Genomic DNA, 21,097 nt, shown 5'->3' on the forward strand with positions numbered 1-21,097 from the left:
GTAGCACTCGCAAATTTTCTCAATAAAAATAAATAAATATAGTCGTCCTTATTCAAATGTGTTTTGGAACTACTTTCTTTAGTGGATGTGTAAAGTGTCTACTTCAATTCACCAACCTTTATTGGCAACGGTGCCAGAGAAAAAATGAACAAAAAGGTTAAAAAGATTATTGAAAAAAGATTAAAAGATATAAAAATAATAATTAATAGAAATATTTAGTTTTTTTATTTTATTTATGCTGACAACTTGGAAAATGTTTACAGATGAAAAAACGGATGCTAAAAATTTTACTCTTGTCTTTCTCACTTGAGTTTTGTTTGAATTCATTTTCTAAACATTTTGTAATATTTTTCACGATGATCTGATCTGAACTATTTCTCCAAATAAGAATTAAGTCCTTCTGTGAAAAAGCAGCAATGAACACTTTGGATGTCTGAACATCCTATTGATAATAAAATAAAATTAAATTACATTTAAAAAAAGAAGCAAGGACAAAAGTCCACTACTACCTATTTTGAGTGAGCAGCAGAAGATTATGCATATTTAAAACAGATAATGTCACAAAAATGTTAGGACATCTGGACTGTTCTAGTGTAAAATAATAAAAAGAAAAAATGCTAGGACTTCAAAGTGTAGCTTGAACAATACTGAACTGGTTTAAAAAATAAAGCATTGAAGCATATTTTGGTCTTCTGGAAGCCTAGTGTAATGTCGGTGTTAGTAAATGAGCCAGACAAAGAAATCATGTAGTGAACATGGTTCAAATACAATACCTCTTTATGACCTCCAAGATGAGGTAACCATCCAAGGAGAGCTTTTCATTTTGTAGAAAGCTTATACAATTGCTTCAACAATTTACCTTTTATCAGCTCCAATACAGGCCAACTGAGTAACAATTTCCTTAGCTAAAGGCCATCAATCTGACATCTCATAATTTTTTTCAAAGTTTTTATAATCTTGCTCTTGCAGCTTTTGCTTTTGACATATAGTGAAAATTTTAAAAGTGACAGGGTAACCACATTGTCTAATCAGATTTTTTTTTAAATTTTCCCATTACCCCACATGAAAAAGGATTAAGGTCTACATTTTCCTACCCAGGTCTAACCCAAGTATGGTCAGCCCATGCTTATGTCATGTGGGTTCAATGTGGTCAGCCCACATGGGCTTCCCATGTTGGGCCCATGATACTGAAACTACATGGGCACGACATAGTGTTGCCCATTTTTGCCCCATCCCCAGTTAGCCCACATAAAAATGGAATGGGGCCTACATATGTATGCCCAGGCCCAACCCATGTACAGTCAGCCCGTGCTTATGTCATGTGGGTTCAATGCAGTCAGCCCATGTGGGCCCCACATAGTGTTGCCCATTTTTGCCCCATCCCCAGTTAGCCCACATAAAAAGGAATGGGGCCTACATACACATGCCCAGGTCCAACCCATGTACGGTCAGCCCATACTTATCTCATGTGGGTTCAATGTGGTCAGCCCACATGGGCTTCCCATGTTGGGCCCATGATACTGAAACTACATGGGCACGACATAGTGTTGCCCATTTTTGCCCCATCCCCAGTTAGCCCACATAAAAATGGAATGGGGCCTACATATGTATGCCCAGGCCCAACCCATGTACAGTCAGCCCGTGCTTATGTCATGTGGGTTCAATGCAGTCAGCCCATGTGGGTCCCACATAGTGTTGCCCATTTCTGCCCAATCCCCAGTTAGCCCACATAAAAAAAGGATTAGGGTCTACATTTTCCTGCCCAGGTCCAACCCATGTACGGTCAAGCCCATGCTTATCTGGGTTCTATGCGGTCAACCAACATAGGCTTCCCATGTTGGGCCCGTGATACTGGAACTACATAGGCCCCACATATTGTTGCCCACTTCTGCCCCATCCCCAGTTAGCCCACATGAAAAAGGAATGGGGCCTACATACGCATGCCCAGGTCCAACCCATGTACGGTCAGCCCATACTTATCTCATGTGGGTTCAATGTGGTCAACCCACATAGGTTTCCCATGTTGGGCCCATGATACTGAAACTACATGGGCCCCACATAGTGTTGCCCACTTCTTCCCCATCCCCAGTTAGCCCACATAAAAAAGGAATGGGGCCTACATACGCATGCCCAGGTCCAACCCATGTACGGTCAGCCCATACTTATCACATGTGGGTTCAATGTGGTCAGCCCACATGGGCTTCCCATGTTGGGCCCGTGATACTGGAACTACATGGGCCCCACATAGTGTTGCCCACTTCTTCCCCATCCCCAGTTAGCCCACATGAAAAAGGAATGGGGCCTACATACGCATGCCCAGGTCCAACCCATGTACGGTCAGCCCATACTTATCTCATGTGGGTTCAATGTGGTCAACCCACATGGGTTTCCCATGTTGGGCCCGTGATACTGAAACTAGATGGGCCCCACATATTGTTGCCCACTTCTGCCCCATCCCCAGTTAGCCCACATGAAAAAGGAATGGGGCCTACATACGCATGCCCAGGTCCAACCCATGTACGGTCAGCCCATACTTATCTCATGTGGGTTCAATGTGGTCAACCCACATAGGTTTCCCATGTTGGGCCCATGATACTGAAACTACATGGGCCCCACATAGTGTTGCCCACTTCTTCCCCATCCCCAGTTAGCCCACATAAAAAAGGAATGGGGCCTACATACGCATGCCCAGGTCCAACCCATGTACGGTCAGCCCATACTTATCACATGTGGGTTCAATGTGGTCAGCCCACATGGGCTTCCCATGTTGGGCCCGTGATACTGGAACTACATGGGCCCCACATAGTGTTGCCCACTTCTTCCCCATCCCCAGTTAGCCCACATAAAAAAGGAATGGGGCCTACATACGCATGCCCAGGTCCAACCCATGTACGGTCAGCCAATACTTATCACATGTGGGTTCAATGTGGTCAGCCCACATGGGCTTCCCATGTTGGGCCCGTGATACTGGAACTACATGGGCACGACATAGTGTTGCCCATTTTTGCCCCATCCCCAGTTAGCCCACATAAAAATGGAATGGGGCCTACATATGTATGCCCAGGCCCAACCCATGTACAGTCAGCCCGTGCTTATGTCATGTGGGTTCAATGCAGTCAGCCCATGTGGGTCCCACATAGTGTTGCCCATTTCTGCCCAATCCCCAGTTAGCCCACATAAAAAAAGGATTAGGGTCTACATTTTCCTGCCCAGGTCCAACCCATGTACGGTCAAGCCCATGCTTATCTGGGTTCTATGCGGTCAACCAACATAGGCTTCCCATGTTGGGCCCGTGATACTGGAACTACATAGGCCCCACATATTGTTGCCCACTTCTGCCCCATCCCCAGTTAGCCCACATGAAAAAGGAATGGGGCCTACATACGCATGCCCAGGTCCAACCCATGTACGGTCAGCCCATACTTATCTCATGTGGGTTCAATGTGGTCAACCCACATAGGTTTCCCATGTTGGGCCCATGATACTGAAACTACATGGGCCCCACATAGTGTTGCCCACTTCTTCCCCATCCCCAGTTAGCCCACATAAAAAAGGAATGGGGCCTACATACGCATGCCCAGGTCCAACCCATGTACGGTCAGCCCATACTTATCACATGTGGGTTCAATGTGGTCAGCCCACATGGGCTTCCCATGTTGGGCCCGTGATACTGGAACTACATGGGCCCCACATAGTGTTGCCCACTTCTTCCCCATCCCCAGTTAGCCCACATGAAAAAGGAATGGGGCCTACATACGCATGCCCAGGTCCAACCCATGTACGGTCAGCCCATACTTATCTCATGTGGGTTCAATGTGGTCAACCCACATGGGTTTCCCATGTTGGGCCCGTGATACTGAAACTAGATGGGCCCCACATATTGTTGCCCACTTCTGCCCCATCCCCAGTTAGCCCACATGAAAAAGGAATGGGGCCTACATACGCATGCCCAGGTCCAACCCATGTACGGTCAGCCCATACTTATCTCATGTGGGTTCAATGTGGTCAACCCACATAGGTTTCCCATGTTGGGCCCATGATACTGAAACTACATGGGCCCCACATAGTGTTGCCCACTTCTTCCCCATCCCCAGTTAGCCCACATAAAAAAGGAATGGGGCCTACATACGCATGCCCAGGTCCAACCCATGTACGGTCAGCCCATACTTATCACATGTGGGTTCAATGTGGTCAGCCCACATGGGCTTCCCATGTTGGGCCCGTGATACTGGAACTACATGGGCCCCACATAGTGTTGCCCACTTCTTCCCCATCCCCAGTTAGCCCACATAAAAAAGGAATGGGGCCTACATACGCATGCCCAGGTCCAACCCATGTACGGTCAGCCAATACTTATCACATGTGGGTTCAATGTGGTCAGCCCACATGGGCTTCCCATGTTGGGCCCGTGATACTGGAACTACATGGGCCCCACATAGTGTTGCCCACTTCTGCCCCATCCCCAGTTAGCCCACATAAAAAAGGTATGGGGCCTACATACGCATGCCCAGGTCCAACCCATGTACAGTCAGCCCATATTTATCTCATGTGGGTTCAATGTGGTCAGCCCACATGGGTTTCCCATGTTGGGCCCATGATACTGAAACTAGATGGGCCCCACATAGTGTTGCCCACTTCTGCCCCATCCCCAGTTAGCCCACATGAAAAAGGAATGGGGCCTACATATGCATGCCCAGGTCCAACCCATGTACGGTCAGCCAATACTTATCACATGTGGGTTCAATGTGGTCAGCCCACATGGGCTTCCCATGTTGGGCCCGTGATACTGGAACTACATGGGCCCCACATAGTGTTGCCCACTTCTGCCCCATCCCCAGTTAGCCCACATAAAAAAGGTATGGGGCCTACATACGCATGCCCAGGTCCAACCCATGTACAGTCAGCCCATATTTATCTCATGTGGGTTCAATGTGGTCAGCCCACATGGGTTTCCCATGTTGGGCCCATGATACTGAAACTAGATGGGCCCCACATAGTGTTGCCCACTTCTGCCCCATCCCCAGTTAGCCCACATGAAAAAGGAATGGGGCCTACATATGCATGCCCAGGTCCAACCCATGTACGGTCAGCCCATACTTATCTCATGTGGGTTCAATGTGGTCAACCCACATGGGTTTCCGATGTTGGGCCCATGATACTGAAACTACATGGGCCCCACATAGTGTTGCCCACTTCTGCCCCATCCCCAGTTAGCCCACATAAAAAAGGAATGGGGCCTACATACGCATGCCCAGGTCCAACCCATGTACGGTCAGCCCATACTTATCACATGTGGGTTCAATGTGGTCAGCCCACATGGGCTTCCCATGTTGGGCCCATGATACTGAAACTACATGGGCCCCACATAGTGTTGCCCACTTCTGCCCCATTCACAGTTAGCCCACATTAATGCTGAATGGGGCCCATATGTTTAGCCCTAATGGGCCAGCCCAAGTGGGTCCCATTTTAGGTTACCATATCGGTCCCATACAGTTAGCCCAGATAAAACCCATGCCCACTCATAACCCATGTAGCCCACATCAAACCCAAGTGGGGCCCACCTATGCATGCTGGCTGGGAAGTTGTAGCGCACTTACAAACGAAACGATGCTGATTTCGCTTCATGAGGTGAATCGTCGCATAAAGCAGACGCGTAAGTATGATGCTTATTTATTGACTACGTTTTAAGATATTTCGTTATTAGTTTGTTTAAAATAGGGGGCGTTGGAGCTGATTTTTTTTTCTTATCGCGCTCATAAAAGTTTATTGTTCCCCTCGCAATGTTTACAAGAAGCAAAGTAAGCTTGGATAAGCGTGGTGGAAAAAAGTGTGATATCTACCCAAGGTCCATCTGGGGCTACTTAGGGGATAACCCGGCGTGTTATGGGCTCTTAATCAAAGTTGATAATCGGTGTCAGTATTAGCTCGGCTTAATACGAGAACAGCTCAGCTCTGTATTCACATAACAGCTTCATGTTATGACGAGCTTAGAGCGGAACCGGACGCTTTTCCACCCGGACTGACACCTTTCAGCACCTCGGACAGCAGCACCCAACCGGCGGGGGTGGCAGATTGGGGGGGGGGGGGGTAGATGTTCAGCACTGGACAGCGATTCCACTCTGAGTCCAGTTTATCATTGGCCCGGCTGTCCACCTCCAGTGTCAGCAAGAAAATCGGCTGTGCCTCTTAAAGCTGATTAAAATATCTGGTTCTCTGATGAGTGGATAAACCACCTGACATTGCTGCTGTAGGACACCGGCGGTGTCCGCTCAGCAGGCGTTGAAAATTTTAAAATTTCTTCCTCTTGTTTTTTTTTTGTTTGTTTGTTTGTTTGTTTTTAAGCACAAGAAACGAAGCGGGGTCCTGATGCGGTCATCTCCAGGATCATGTCTTCTTAATCTTCCGGACTGCGTCTTCCAGGCTCTCCAAGTGTCCAACTGAGCTGAGCGAAGATGATCAAAACCGGCTCCCGGTTGACCACCACGCTGCCTCCGGACACCATAGACATCATCCGGACCAAGACACACTCCCGCCGGGTGAGGCTCAACGTCGGGGGGCTTCTCCACGAAGTCCTCTGGAGGACCCTGGACAGGCTGCCCCGCACACGGCTTGGCAAGCTGCGGGACTGCAACACGCACGAGTCCATCATGGAGATATGTGACGACTACAGCCTGGACAACAACGAGTATTTTTTCGACCGGCACCCCGGCGCCTTCACCTCCATCCTGAACTTCTACCGCACCGGGAAGCTGCACATGATGGAGGAGATGTGCGCCCTCTCCTTCAGCCAGGAGCTGGACTTCTGGGGCATCGACGAGATCTACCTGGAGTCCTGCTGCCAGGCCCGGTATCACCAGAAGAAGGAGCAGATGAACGAGGAGCTGAAGAGGGAGGCCGAGAACATGAGGGAGCGGGAGGGAGAGGAGTTCACCACCACATGCTGCTCCGAGAAGAGGAAGAAGCTCTGGGACCTGTTGGAGAAGCCCAGCTCATCGTTTGCTGCTAAGGTAAACTAAGGCTTTTGTTGCTGTGCAAAAGTATTCAACGCCTCCTAATTTCTACGTTATTTATTTATTTATTTATTTATTTTTTTTTTTGATGAGCAACACAAGGGACAGACTCATAAAATTAAGGGAAAATGAGGTACAGTTTTGTAATTCAGTCAACTCCAACCCCTCTTACTCTGACTCTACTAAATAAAATAAAATGCAACTAACATACCTCCAGGATCTATCAGTGTAAAAGCAGCTGTTTTGGTAAATAGCACGAGTTAATCAAGTTGTCTATGAGTTCAAAGCACAATATTCCAAGTTTTGGACGTCTCACCTTCCAATTTTCAATACATCATTTGGAAACATAAAGTTTGGCACGACGTCAGATTGTGGTGACGTCTGAGGAGCTGCAGGGATGTAAATCTCAGATTTGGAGGAACTATCAACGGGACAACTATTAGTCGCTCTACAAGTGTTACCAATACAGAAGAATGAAAGACAAAAAGTCATTTCCAAACATGTAGAAGAAGGTGATCTGATAGATAGATAGATAGATAGATAGATAGATAGATAGATAGATAGATAGATAGATAGATAGATAGATAGATAGATAGATAGATAGATAGATAGATAGATAGATAGATAGATAGAAATACAGCCTTCCTTCCCTTTCCCTTCCTCCTCTTATATGTCTCCTTGAACACAGCATGAGACACACAGAGGAGTTGATCTTCACAGGCGTTTGTTCAATGCAATGACAGCTGAAGGGACAAACCTTTTTCTTTATAATTTTTTGTTTGTTTTTCTAGTCTAGAGTTTTGTTTCTGCAGACAGGCATGGGAGTAAAGTAAAGAGTCAGTTGGACCAGTGGGATGAATGCCTTAGATCACGTTCATGTGTTAGAACGTCCCAGTTAAATCCTTCTGTGAATCTATGTTATCAGTTCTGAACTCCTCTGGGTTTTTATTTATGGGTGTCAGAGTAGAGGGGGTGACTACAAATGTGCCCCACATTTCCAAGGATTTTATTTGTCAAAAAAAAAAAAAAAAGAAATTAAAACAATGTCATACTTCTTTTTCCAGATACACAAATTTGCTCTTTCTCATGTTGGTAAAACTCATAAAATCCCCCCCAAAATACAATATAGCTAAATTTATAATGGCTCAAGAGACATGAACACTTTTTGCAAGACACAGAAGGACTGAATGAATGACTTCTCCATTTTTAGGTCTTGACTGAATGTTTTTAAATTTAGAGGACAAACAGCAGAGATCTTTAACACCCAAGCCTCTCTTCTGGGCTTCTCTTTGACCTAAGCTGCTGCTTTAAATCTTTTCCTATCAGTAGACGTAATTTAGGGAGAAGAAAAAGTGAATATTAAAGCCGTCTGCAAATTAAAAGGCATACATAGTCTACTCGCCGGCTGGTATCGAACAGCAGCACTCCAGAGGTTCATTTGTTTCTCTGTTAATCGATGACATAAAATTAACTGTATGCAGTCTTCAAAGAGCTGCTCCGTGCTGATGTCTTCCTGGAGCACTACTGATTTGTTGTTTTGTTCTTGGTGGGTTTTTGTTACTTGAAAAACATGACACCCGTCTTTGTTTCCCTTTATTGGTTTCAGTCGCACAATAACCACTCCGCTGCTGTTGGCGTGTAGATAACAGGAGATAATTAATGAGTATTTGTTTTCCGGGCCACAGCAAACAGAACAGGAAGGAGTCTTGTCACTTGCTGTTAGAGAACCTTCCTGTGCAAAATATGTATTTTTAGCCCTTCGCATCACACCCACCCACCCACTCCCTTTTCCTCACATTCAGCCCTCTTGGCTTCATTTGCCACCTCTGTCTCATTTCCAGCTCAGTATTCAATCATCCGACTCATTAAGAGGCTCATAACTCACAGTCCAGGAAGAAAAGAACGTCACGTTGCCGGATCAATGAGGGCTGCCATGTTAACAACACGTCTAAATGGAGAAAGCGGTTAAAGATCCAACCTGGTCGTTGTTCCCTGCGCGTGGATCGCTACCTGTTCATTAGCAGCACGTTTGTTTGGGGATTAATGACGCCTGAATTAAGGAGTCAAACAGACTCCATTGAGAAATCAGCAGTGTGTAACTTAATCCCAGCTGCTCTGCAAAGGCATCGCAGGTTTGATGGAGATCGTTAAAGGAAAAAATCTGCATCGTTAAAGTATGTCTGGATCAAGTACTGATAAAACAGAAATGAAAAAAAAAACAAGAAAAAGTGTAGAAATTCTGTCCAGATTTCATTCATTTTTTAGATTTTCTCTGCATAGACCCCCCCGGGAGACGGGGTCAGTCTGAGAGACGCATTAAAAAGACCTCCTGTGTGGAAAAGGCAAGGCACGTATTTTAAGCTGTGATGGTCAAATCGTTACTCGAGGAAGTTTCAAACACCTCTTTGAACAGGAGTTGCTACATAATTAATGTTACTCGTCTATTTAAAGACTCTGATCCATCTCTGACCTTGTGTTGCAGAGACTGGCAATCATTTTTTCCTCCAACATTCGGCCACGTTGCTTGAAGTCATGCAGCATTATAGTAAACACTTCAGGGCCTGATCTTTGGCAGCAGAGGAGCAGGAACGTTAGCTTAACAAGCGGGCAGAAACTCAAACAGCCCACTATGACCGTGTCCGCATGGATAACGCCCCAATAAACGAGGTTCAGATCATCTCTCTGCTTTTATGGTAAGTTATCACTTTCACTAACTGGGATTAATTCTCATAAAGAGCAACTCAAACGTCTAAAACAGGATTCGATCTCATTCATTGAGATGCCAGGAAATGTGTCCTGAGGTTTCTCCAGCTGAATGGAGATTTGTGAAGCACAGTGCTCCCCCTCCCCAACCTGTTGCTGTGTACTCCTGAGCCAGTGGCTGAAAGAAGGCCCCTGTCCTTGTTTCCCTGGTTACAGGAAAATAAATTTGGCTGTTTGGGAACATTCCTGGTCGTGGAAAAACATTGATAATCATGGTGTGGAAGCTAAAGGGGCATCGTCACTCTTACGTTGTGTCATCTGCAAGATACCTGAACAGATAGCGTGATTAATTAACCAGCTAAAATCAGCTGGTTATTCTTATGCATAGCAACAACTACTATGTACATGTTGCTAAGTGCTGCTAAATGTAGCACACATCTCCTAGATTGTTCTTTGACATGTTTCATTATTTTAGAAGCAGTAGAAACATTTGTTCTTTTCTATTTTGAATAGATTTAATTGTTTTATTTATACCGATCTAAATGTTGAGTTAATACTAAAATTTTATAAAAACTATAATATTTTCACTCAAAAGGATCAAACTTCGAACAATATACTGGATGGATAGCTTGCTAAATGCATTATAAGCATTTCTACGTCATGCTTACAATGCATTTCTATAAGTATTTATATCTGGAATTGCCAGCACTGCAACACAATCTGCAACATTGTCCTTCTTATGGATCAGACTAGAAATTGTGAGAAAAAAACAAAAACAATCCTATCTATTGAGCTGAATTGATGAGTTTTAAAGTGAATATCAGCTCTAAAATTAAAAACAGTGCAATTATGGTGAAAACTTCCGCTTCATTTTACATTTATGCTGAATTTTTGGAAGAATTTATCCTCCTCTGCAAGCTAAATTTCAGCCTGATTAAATGCCCCTTGGTTTACCGCATTCATTAGTCTGCATTTTACCATCGGCTCATTTCTGCTCTCTAGCGTGGCTGTGCCATTAGGTTTAACTATATTATTGAACTGTGCTGGAAATATTCCATGATGTTTTTCCTCTTTGACAATATGCTGGAGTTATATAGTGATGGGTATCAAAAATGCCCTGAAGTGTATAAAAACAAACGAAGAGTAAAGGATTTTGATTGATTGTATTCTTTGGTCAATGTAAAAAATAAATAAATAAATAAATAAATTAAAAAAAAGTTTTTAGCCGTTTAGAGCATGAAAGTTGGTGTCTTTACCTGATGATCCAAAATGCTTTTTTAGTTTATTCATTCATCACAGAGCCTGTGAATAGAGGATTTTAAACCAGTTTTATAAACTTTAATCATTTTTTACAAGCTTCAAAAAAGAAGCCTGCTCTTTTTTCCTCCAATATTTTATTCTATAGTGTGAGACGGTAAAAATGTCACATTAAGACAGAGTTTGCTCGTCACACTTTGTTGAAAAATTGTCTCCGTGAAATTGTTTCTTCCCAAACACAGATTGCGTCTCATTCATATTTCAGTGGCGCTAAATTTTTGATTGTGCCACAATAACGCTTGACTCCAACCTAAAGGAAAGGAGCGTAAATGAAACATCTACAACACCCTGATTTCCTTGTGAGGCTCTTAGGCTGCAGTCCAAGGCGCTCCGTCTTTCAAAGGAGCGGTGAAGGGCAAAGTCTGGGAGAGTCACACCAACTTAGGTCTTTCTACAAGAGAATAAATTGCAGCCAGCCTGCTTATCAAAACAGATAAAGTGCTAACGAGCAAAACTTTAGTAATTTTATGCTTTCACTTTTGCAAAAGCGTAAATCAGCGGTGAGATTTTTAATGAAACAAATCCTAAAAAAACCCAGTTTTCTTTTGTAGTGGCTTTCTGCTGACTCCAAATTTAAACTCAGAAAACTTTGAAGCGAGCTAAAAAAAAATGACCAAAAAATTTTACTCTGGAAAAAGTAAGACATTTCATCTCATTCGTGCTAGATTGTTTTAACCCTTTCATGCACAGTGGTCACTACAGTGGACAGCTGTCTAAAAGCCATTTCCTTGTGCTTCCTGTGGATTTTTATGTTATAAATGCACACAGACCACTGAAGTGGACACTAATGCATCATAAAATACACTATCAACTACTGGCCATCAGCTGCAAATGCAAGAAATTATTTTTGCTAAATTCAATATGGCCGACAGACAAAAAAAAAAAAAGCATGCCAACCGACCAGGTCCCTCCTTCAAGACGACTCTTGCAGGTAAAAAAAATAAATATTGTGACATCAGATAACTCCTAAAGATCAATACTACTGATGTGTTTCTCAAATAACTTTGTATTTGGAGAAAATTACAATTGGTCACCTAAAAAAATGTAAATAAAATCCTGCCTTTCCTACTTTTTTTATGCCTTAAAAAAATAAAAAAAATTGGAAAGAAATCCTGACACAAAGGATCATAATTCATTCATGAAAGGGTTAAAAACACTCTTTATTGTATGTTTCATGTAACGTAAAGTCCATCCAAATGCTCGTAATACCAGCCTACATTGAATATCAGTCATGAATTTGGTTTTAAGCCCTGCTGTCAGTGAACAGAGCAGCTCTGATGGCATGTACAAACTCTGCTTCTCTGGCCGAGGCTGTGTGAGCTAATTGCACAGAAACTCCTCGTCCCAGTGAGACACAGGCAGCCATGACCAGAGGGCACTTAGCTGCACTTCTTACCACACATCAAATATTTCCGATTGACTTCACTGTAAGCACTTTGCCTTGTTGTTAGCAGAGGATGACTGTGCGCCCAGGCCGTGGCTCAGAGCGGCGTTGGGATGCAACAGTCCAGTGGTTTCTCTTAAGTCTTTAGCGTTCGAGCTACTCGCCAGCGGAAATGAAGAAAACCTGTTTGGGGACATGTTGGATGCAGAGTTATCAGGCTTTCGGAGGGACTTTCTGAAGCTGTGCAGTCGGTGTGTTAGCGAGTGACATAAGGGGAAACTATGAGAGGCCAGAGCTCATCATTTCCTCCGTTTCTCTTCACCTTCCTCTCGCTCCCTCCGGTCGCTCTAACAATCTTGCTCGGAATTATGCAGGGCATATTACGTTGTTTTCGCGATTTGTTGCCGGGTAACGGCATCTCGTTCGCCGCGCTCAGGTAGCCATAAATTTAGGGCACGCAGTTTCCCAGCTGCCAGACTGATTACAGAGCCATATATCGCCATGTGGGCCAGCGTCGAGTCGCAAGGAGAGCCTGGCTCATTGACAGAGAGATTAAGGAGTCTGTTGTTTTTCCTCATCATCATCTCCTGCACGGTTCACATTTCTTCTGCTGGGTCGCCTCTTCCCAGAATTCACATACACGGGAATTATTGTGGGAAGTCTAAATAGATGTTGAATAATTCAGCTTTATTCATCTTGATGACATCTTTAAGGCTCTGATGAATTCCTAGTAAGTTTGTTTCCCCCCAGCTTTCTCAGCTCTCTAATATAAAACTGCAGCAATTACACATTTCTAATGAAGCTTTCTAAACGTGTGGGGGGCGGAATTAGCATTATTGATTTGACATGGGGCTTCGATCAGCTTTTGGAAACCAAAGAACAGAAGCAGCATCCCATCAGAGCCGAGTGGCAGCTAATCTGAGGAGAAGATCTGTCCATCTGTGAGCAGCGGAGACGAAGATTAAACTGTTTGTGTTGAGCGTCTGTGTGACTTTCCAAGAACCTCGAGGTCTTAAAGTGTCTGGCAAGAGTATGTGTACTTTCAGGACTCTCCCCACATTATGTCGCGTTGCTTCACAGCCACAGTGTAGACTGAATGGAGAGCATTTTGCAGAGATCAACTTTCAAATTTCGCCTCAGATTCTCAATTACATTTACATTGGGGCTAACAGATGCATAAGCTCTGAGGTCAATAATTTAATTGTGCTTAGGCTCTTTAAAAACTGTGAAAAGATGAAGCAGTACGAAAACTTTTGCAAGGTACTTCTTCTGCTGCAGCTCCAGCTGCTATAAAAGCTCAATTTTAGCTGAAACTTGTTCAGGAAACGTCAGACTAAGCTGAGAATAGATGTCATGATGGTCAGTAAGTGGAGCACAGCTTCCTACTCCTGTGGCGTATAAATCACTTTCTTTGTTGATGGAAGTGTTGCGTTACCAATGTGGACAATTTGCCTCCAAGCATCTGTGTTCAATCTGTAGGCCTGTTTCATGTTTGAATGATTACACCGCTGCACAAACGACCCAACGCACAGCCTGGCTGTTATTTCATTTACCTACATGTGGCATTGGGTTTGGCTCATATATTCATAGCTCACATCAGACAGATGCCCATACTAAACAATGAAAACGACATCAAGGGCAAAGAAATATGTTTCAAATACATGAACATGTAGAGCACTGTATGAAAGCAAAGGTTGCTTTATCTGGAAATATAATATTGGACACAGCAGAACTGCAGCTGCTCTGAATATAATAAGATTTTCACACTCTCTTTCATCACTTTCATACTTAGTTTACACTAATTATTATTTTTTAGTATCCTAAATTATTGGACCATCCAACTATATGAATTCCAAAGTATATAAGTGATTTGCCATCTTCACTCGATCAGCATCGGCGACAGCAGCAACATCCTCGTCTCTTAGATGTAACAACTCCGGAGCGTAATACAAGCTTTGTGCTAAAAACAGAAATCACTGAACATGGCAGGGCCTTAAGTAGCTGAAAAGATAAATGTTTCTCTGACGAGACTTTAGAAAGGAGAGAGTGAATAAAATGTGTGTTCATCAGACGAGCAGAAAGCTGCTGTTTGTTGAGCGTGAGTGAAAAAGCATGTCTTTTTTCCTCAAAACTTTAAACGTTTAACAACTTAGCTCCAAATCCTTTTACAGTAATCTAAACGATGTCGAACATGCCGTTGTGTCAGGGGGTGAAAACTCTAAATTGGAAATACTTTTTGTAGCAAAATCGTAGGTTTATTGAAAACCCTGCCATCAGTGTTGGTTAGGTTTCTTCTGTAAAAGACTGGAGCGTAGAGCGGGGTGATCTCTGACCTCTTTCTTCTTTGTTTGCTTCTCTTCAGTTTACTTCGCAGGTTTTCTGTAGGATTTGGCTCTAGGGACAGAGACGGCCGTGAAAGAAAGATCATTTTAGGTTTGGCAAATATGTTGAATTGATTTATTTAGTGTTTTAGATCATCAACCTGCTGAAAGACCCGACGACAACACAACATTTGGTTGGGAGGTAGAGGAAACCGGATTCTTATTTAAAATGACTCTTGTCACTTTCAATGAATTTGGATGAGTCAGAAACCCTCAGCATCATAGGTCCTCCACCATACTTACCAGGCATGAGGGGTTTTCACATATTCATCCTTTGTTTCGAATCAATCCCACCTGAAGTGTTTGTTGCTCTAAAACTTACCTGACCACATCACACACCTCCAGGTAAAGCTTAAGTTGTTTATCTCCAGATATTTCATAAATAATAAATGTTTCTTCTCTACTGTCACGACTCAGTCATCATTTGACATGTAAATGGAATCAGATGGACGCTGACGAGCCTTAAATCTTTGCTAAGTTTAAACTTTTTGTCCAGCCTTTTCTTGCAACAACTCCACTTGTTTTGCTAACAACTGCTCTGACTCTAAACGTGGTCAACTCTCCTTGCAGCCACTTCCTCATTCATGATGATCAACCAACGTCTGTGTTCCTTGAAAGGCAAATTCTCCTGTCTTTCCCATTTTGAACAGCGAAATGGGCCTCCATGCCACGCCGTCTTTACATTTCACTCTCTAGATTTCAGCTTATACTTTGTAAACAGTGAATCTTGTAATCATAAAGAGATTTAGGCTTAATGCTGTAAATGGTGCAACATCGGCTACGAGACCGAAAGCAATAATAATTATAATCCGTTGCTTTATCCTACAGAGAGACGTGATGAGATTTACCAGCTCATATTTAATATAAGGCGGGCTGAACTTTAGTCACAGACACAGATTCAAATTAACACCTACGCACATTTTACACTAACTAATCAAACATGTGCTTTATGAGTTTGGACTGCAAGAGGGAGAAGGAAAGTGCAAGCAGTGAACCGCAAATGGAAAGTTCTAGATGAACGTCATACTGTGTGGTCAAATCACAGAATACTTTACATAAAGCACAGAAAAAACAAAGTCTTGCAAGATTATTTTTGTTTTACTTTCCCGGTACACTCACCTGCTTACAGTATGAAATAAGAGTAGTTCATAACAGAGTTATAAAGACAGGATGTCTCTGTCTGTTCCAGATTGGCTCATATAGCTTCTTGGGAAAAAAAAGAAGTAGGTGACTGATGCCTTCTGAGACTTTTCGCTGCCAGTTTCCGCAGAGAGAGGTGATCTAGCACGCTACATTAGCTTATCACACAAGCCAGCTGAGGCGACGCGCTGAGTGCACATCCCCACCACACAGTATCTCCTTTTTGACAGACCTATAAAATCCATGCCTCGCTTTTCAGCAACGTTTCTTATCTGTCCCTCTCCGTCGCTCACCGACGCAGCGAGCAATGCGGCGCTCCTGGCTGACACTGACATTAAGAAGGTGAGAGGTCAATAGTAAGAGGACAGAGACACAACTACTTTGCTGCATTGCTTCATTCATTATTCAGACGGGCTTGTCAGCGAAAGAACATCCACTCAAGAAGACGCAGAGCGGCTCGGGGCTTCGTGGTCACCACCAGAGGAAAGCAGAACTTTCCGGAGAGGTCGACATCAGAAACTTAAAGCTGTCGCTCGCTTCCTCTTGAGCCTCTTCTCAGAGTGCGACGCTTTTCGCCGCTCACCAAGCAGGCGGTGATGGAAAAGGTCGGCTCCCAGCTGCATGGCTGAATAATGGATTGGAATGTTGTTGACAGGGAGTATACTTGCTGGATGCAGTCCATCTCCAAGCCCTCACAGTCGTGTCTACATGACACAAGTGCTGCCAGGGCTGTACTCTCCTTGTCAAGCCCTGGCAGCACCAGAATGGAGGAAAAAGTCACCTCCTGCAAACATAAGCAAACACTCTCATGGAAGAAAAAAAAAAAAAAAACACAACACAATGACACCATGCGCAAGAAAGCTCGGATATTTAGTTCTAAAGTTTAATTACTTTGAAATGGCACTTTATTTTTTCAATAGCTTGTTGGATTTTTTTTTTTTTTACGCTTAGTAAGCTTTACCTTTTCCTCTCAGTGTCATGGTTGCTTTCTAGTTGAACCAGATAGTTTGAGTTTCCAAGAATCAAATAAGAAAAATCAACTAAAATTCAAGGATTTATGTACAGGTAAAAGGTGCTCATATATTTGCAGTTCATTCTGATTTTTATTCGGTGTAGGACGGCTGCATGGTGGGGCAGTGGCTAGTAAGAAGGTGTCGGGTTTGAATCCCAGCCTGGGCTTTTCTGATTTTCTCGCCGTGCATCCAGGAGGATAAGCAGGTACAGACAACGGATGGATGTAAGATCATTATTGACCATCGAACCTGCAGCAGATAAGCTGGAACTTTGTTCATTTAGTCATTCCCGAAGAATCAGCCTTTTTTATTCCGTGTCACTGCAGGAAAAAAAAGTGATGTGATGATAATATAACTGAGGAAGTTCAGAGCCGTGACTCTTTGTTCCGCTTCTCTGATTTTCCTTAACATTATCCTTCTGTCTCCTCTCGAGTCGTTGCTTCTCATGCATGCGGTCCTCTTTTTTATTTGATGTGGTTGAGAGGGAAATTGTGTCTGGAGGTGGTTGAGTCTAAATTTTCTTCCGATCTCTAAACAGAAAGCTGTTTTCCAGCACCCGTCCACAGTTTGTTCACGAGGAGAATTAAGAATAAACAGAAAAACACACCAGTTGCCATGCTACTGTAATGGTTCGCTAATGAGCAGAGAGCAGAAATGGCTGCCTCCACGCCTCATCGTATGGAAGAAGGGGCAGGTCATATGATATCCAGATGAAGATGAGGTTCAGCAAGCACATTCAAATGAGTTTCTTCCCTCTCCATTAGCTTATCACCATGCACTTCACTCGTTACAGGATGTGCCTTGTTAAAAAGAACGACGTCTAACGTGCTCATGTCAGACTCGTATGGATATTTGTGCAGTGAGGCACTCCACTTACATTTAACCCCTTACTTTCAAGCACTCTCTGCTGTCCTGCCCACCTTATCTGGTGAATCTTTATTTTGTGATTTAGTCAAAATTACGTCTGAGTTTAGAGCTTTTTTGAAAATAACGAGACAACAACCATCCAAACAGCTGTTGTGTAATTTTACTCATCATTTTACTGATCCATCTTCATTCAGGAAACGGTTGAACTTGAATTTCTGGAGGGGGAACAAAGGAGATATTAGATGCAAGAAATCACAAAAAAAATAAAAGCATGACTAAATGTGATGTTTGACAGTGAATATACAGCTCTGGAAAAAAATTAAGAGACCACTCGAAATGATCAATTTCTCTGATTGTACTTTTTATATGTAAATGTTTGAGTAAAAGCAACATTGTTATTTTATTCTATGAACTATTGGCAACATGTCTCTGAAATTCCAAGCAAAAATATAGTATTTATTTGCAGAAAATGGGAAATAATCAAAATAAAAAAAAGATGCAGTAATTTCAGACTTCAAATAATGCAAAGGAAACAAGTTCATATTCATTTAGAAACAATAATACAAATATTTTAACTCAGGAAGAGTTCAGAAATCAACATTTGGTGGAAAAACCAGGAGGTTTTCAATGGGGTTCAGTGCAGTGGGCTCTTTAATTTTTCTTTTATTTACAAGAACTGTTTGCAGAGATTGAAAGAGCAGCACATTTCTTTGAATTAAAATGTGGTTATTTGTTGAACAGTAATTACTTGAATCTCGTACAGAACCCAACACCTTACAGATCGAAACAAAAGGTTCAATTAGCAAAAGCACACCTCTTGGTTTCTCAGTGCAGGCCGTCACCTCTGCCTCACTCAACTGGCAAAATTAAGGAAAGTGTTGGGTTACAGAGCCGGTGTAGATCTTATCACCTTACGTCATTTTAGACAGGTGCCAGTGACACACTTAGGCACAAAAAGCACAGTAAACAGAGCTTCATTTTCATTATGCTATCACATTAAATGCTTTGCAGAGTCACTCAGTAGATTCTTGTCTCCTGCAAACAGAAGGAGAACGAAGCGCAAACATTCATTTTCCAACTCATTCTCTGAGGATTCGCTAATGCATCAGCCTCAAAACTTCAGAACAGTCTGAGTGATCAGTCTGAAATGAATGATCATGCATTTGAGATCCTCTCGAGTGTGTGAGCTCGTCACACCGCACAGTGTGTTTTCAGTGATCTTAAAGCAAAGTCTGAGTCTGTGAGATTTGTGGGGATAATTCGGCTCTTTAGTCTGGTTGAATGGAGTGGGAGCGAGGTGAGAGGTTCTCCCAGCGGTCCCACCTCTAATGATGACTTCAGTGTAGCCTTAGCCGATTTACTCACCTCACTGCTTACCTAGGTGGACTTCAAAGTAGCAGCTGCCGCATGAAGAAAAAGACAAAAACAGTCAGGAGGAGGTCAATTCGATCCCTGGATTGATGCATCTTCCCACCGTCTCCAGTTTGTTTGGGTAAAGAATACTTCATTTAAACTCTGCCGGTCGATAGACACGGACGGTCTTTGTGTGAGGAGCAGGAGAAGCTGTGGATGTTTGCACAGGCATCAGTGGCGGGGCTGTTTCAGCAGAGAAGGCCTGCTATTTGCATACTGACATTTAGATGGACAATGCAGAGGAGAAGCAGCTGTTAATATTATCTGGGGTGTTGCTCAAGCTAATGAGGTACAGCATGCATGGAGTGATGAAACCACCTCAGTGTGACATCCAGCACAACCCCAGCGTATTCCCCTCCTTTGCACAGTAGTGGCGCTCCACTCCCAAGTGACTTCCATAAATAAATACGCTGTGATAAATGTGCACACACACGCATGCACCTAATCTGCTCGTCTTGTCTATCTCTTTCTTTTTCCAGCATGTCATCTGTCCACACACAGATAAATGCTTAAATAGACACACCGATGCTGTCATTCGGGTGATTGCTCGTGACAGATTAGAACCTTTTCAGTGGACTATATCAACCTGTAAGGCAGTCATCTAATTTCTTATTAGCAGACTGTCGGGTTCGTGTGTGTGTTTTGTTTCTAAATCAGTACAAGGTGCAGCCGAGGTTCTCTGTCAGGCGGAGGGAGAGACATAGATGGAGTGGGAGAGGGCGAAAGAGAAAGACGGATCCGGTGTTAGATAGACTGCCACTCAAATGATTGGTGTGATAGCGCGGGGTGTGTAGAGGACGGAAAGTGGTCAGGAGGTGGAAACACTCAGCACTCTGTTCGCCACAATGGAGACGGATGCTCAGTTAGAAACGCACTGCACCTGTTCGGTGAATGCAACCAAAGAAAGACACAAGAAATGTCTTGTTTTTTTTATTATTAGTTTGAATTTTTCAACACACACAAAAAAAAAAGTTTTAACAGTTAACAGGTAAAGAGAATGAATGCCGTCCTTAAATTCCTCACTCACTCCGGGTTTATTTTGTTTCCTATCATTCCCCAAAATGTGGGTCTGGGTGTGAGATTTTCTGAGGACGAGGGACATGAATCAGTGGGATGAGCTTATATTTTATTTTCAAAGAGCAACAACCAAGCAGGAAGCTATAAACAATTCATAAACAGTCCAGGTTGATGCTGGTTTGAGTATATTTTGTGGCTGGGTGTTCAAACTCCATTGGTGCTCGATTTTCACAAGAAAATGAGAAAGTGCATCATCTTAGTTTTATTCCAGTGATGTCTAGCCCGTCTCTTTAAATATACAGGTGATTATTTGTGGCATAATGGCTGCTGTAATTAGTGTCTTAGTTTAGTTTAATCTGCATGTTGATGGCTCTTAAGCATCTGTTGCCTTGAAGCATTTTTTTTAAACAAAAAAAAAATCTCGCTGCAGTACTAAAAAGCTGGAATTGAGATGATGCTATGAACCTACGGAGGCAGCCACTGATCTGTAAGGTAAGAATTAAATAAGAGCAATAAAAAACTGTAAAAATAACTAGCCAAATTCTATTAGGTTAATGTTAAATTTAGGCTTCAGCAAGGTTAAGTGTTAGCAAAACACTTGATAGGTGAGAAAGAAATCTTTTTCTGGGTCAGCATAAGTTGTTTTTTTTTTGTTGTTCTATTTAAAACGCAACAGAAAGATAAAGTTTCTTGTCTGGAAGTGTGTTTGCTGCCATTCAAGTGCGTATTTTGTCCTGCAGCTCTTAAGGTTCAGCTGTCATTCAGGGAGGCAAACAGGAAGACGTGCTGCAGCAACAGCGGCAGCGGCACTGTCTGTCACACTGCAGTGATGAGAGAGAAAAAGTGCATTTA

General features: G+C 43.1%; 1 protein-coding gene across 1 annotated transcript in view; it reads left to right on the top strand.

Annotated features, from left to right (window-relative positions):
• Window positions 1-5,579: 5,579 nt before the first annotated feature.
• Window positions 5,580-21,097, top strand: part of LOC106931054 (potassium voltage-gated channel subfamily B member 1) — a 37,603-nt gene continuing 22,085 nt past the window's right edge. Inside the window, exons 1-2 of the mRNA XM_015008978.2 lie at window positions 5,580-5,653; window positions 6,343-7,007. Coding sequence (XP_014864464.2) covers window positions 6,453-7,007 — 555 coding nt within the window. The 5' untranslated portion in view covers window positions 5,580-5,653; window positions 6,343-6,452. The remainder of the gene's footprint in view (window positions 5,654-6,342; window positions 7,008-21,097) is intronic.

Source organism: Poecilia mexicana, unplaced genomic scaffold, assembly GCF_051168715.1.
Source record: "Poecilia mexicana isolate PSO_F unplaced genomic scaffold, ASM5116871v1 scaffold_5, whole genome shotgun sequence".
In the NCBI taxonomy this organism is placed as follows: Eukaryota; Metazoa; Chordata; class Actinopteri; order Cyprinodontiformes; family Poeciliidae; genus Poecilia; species Poecilia mexicana.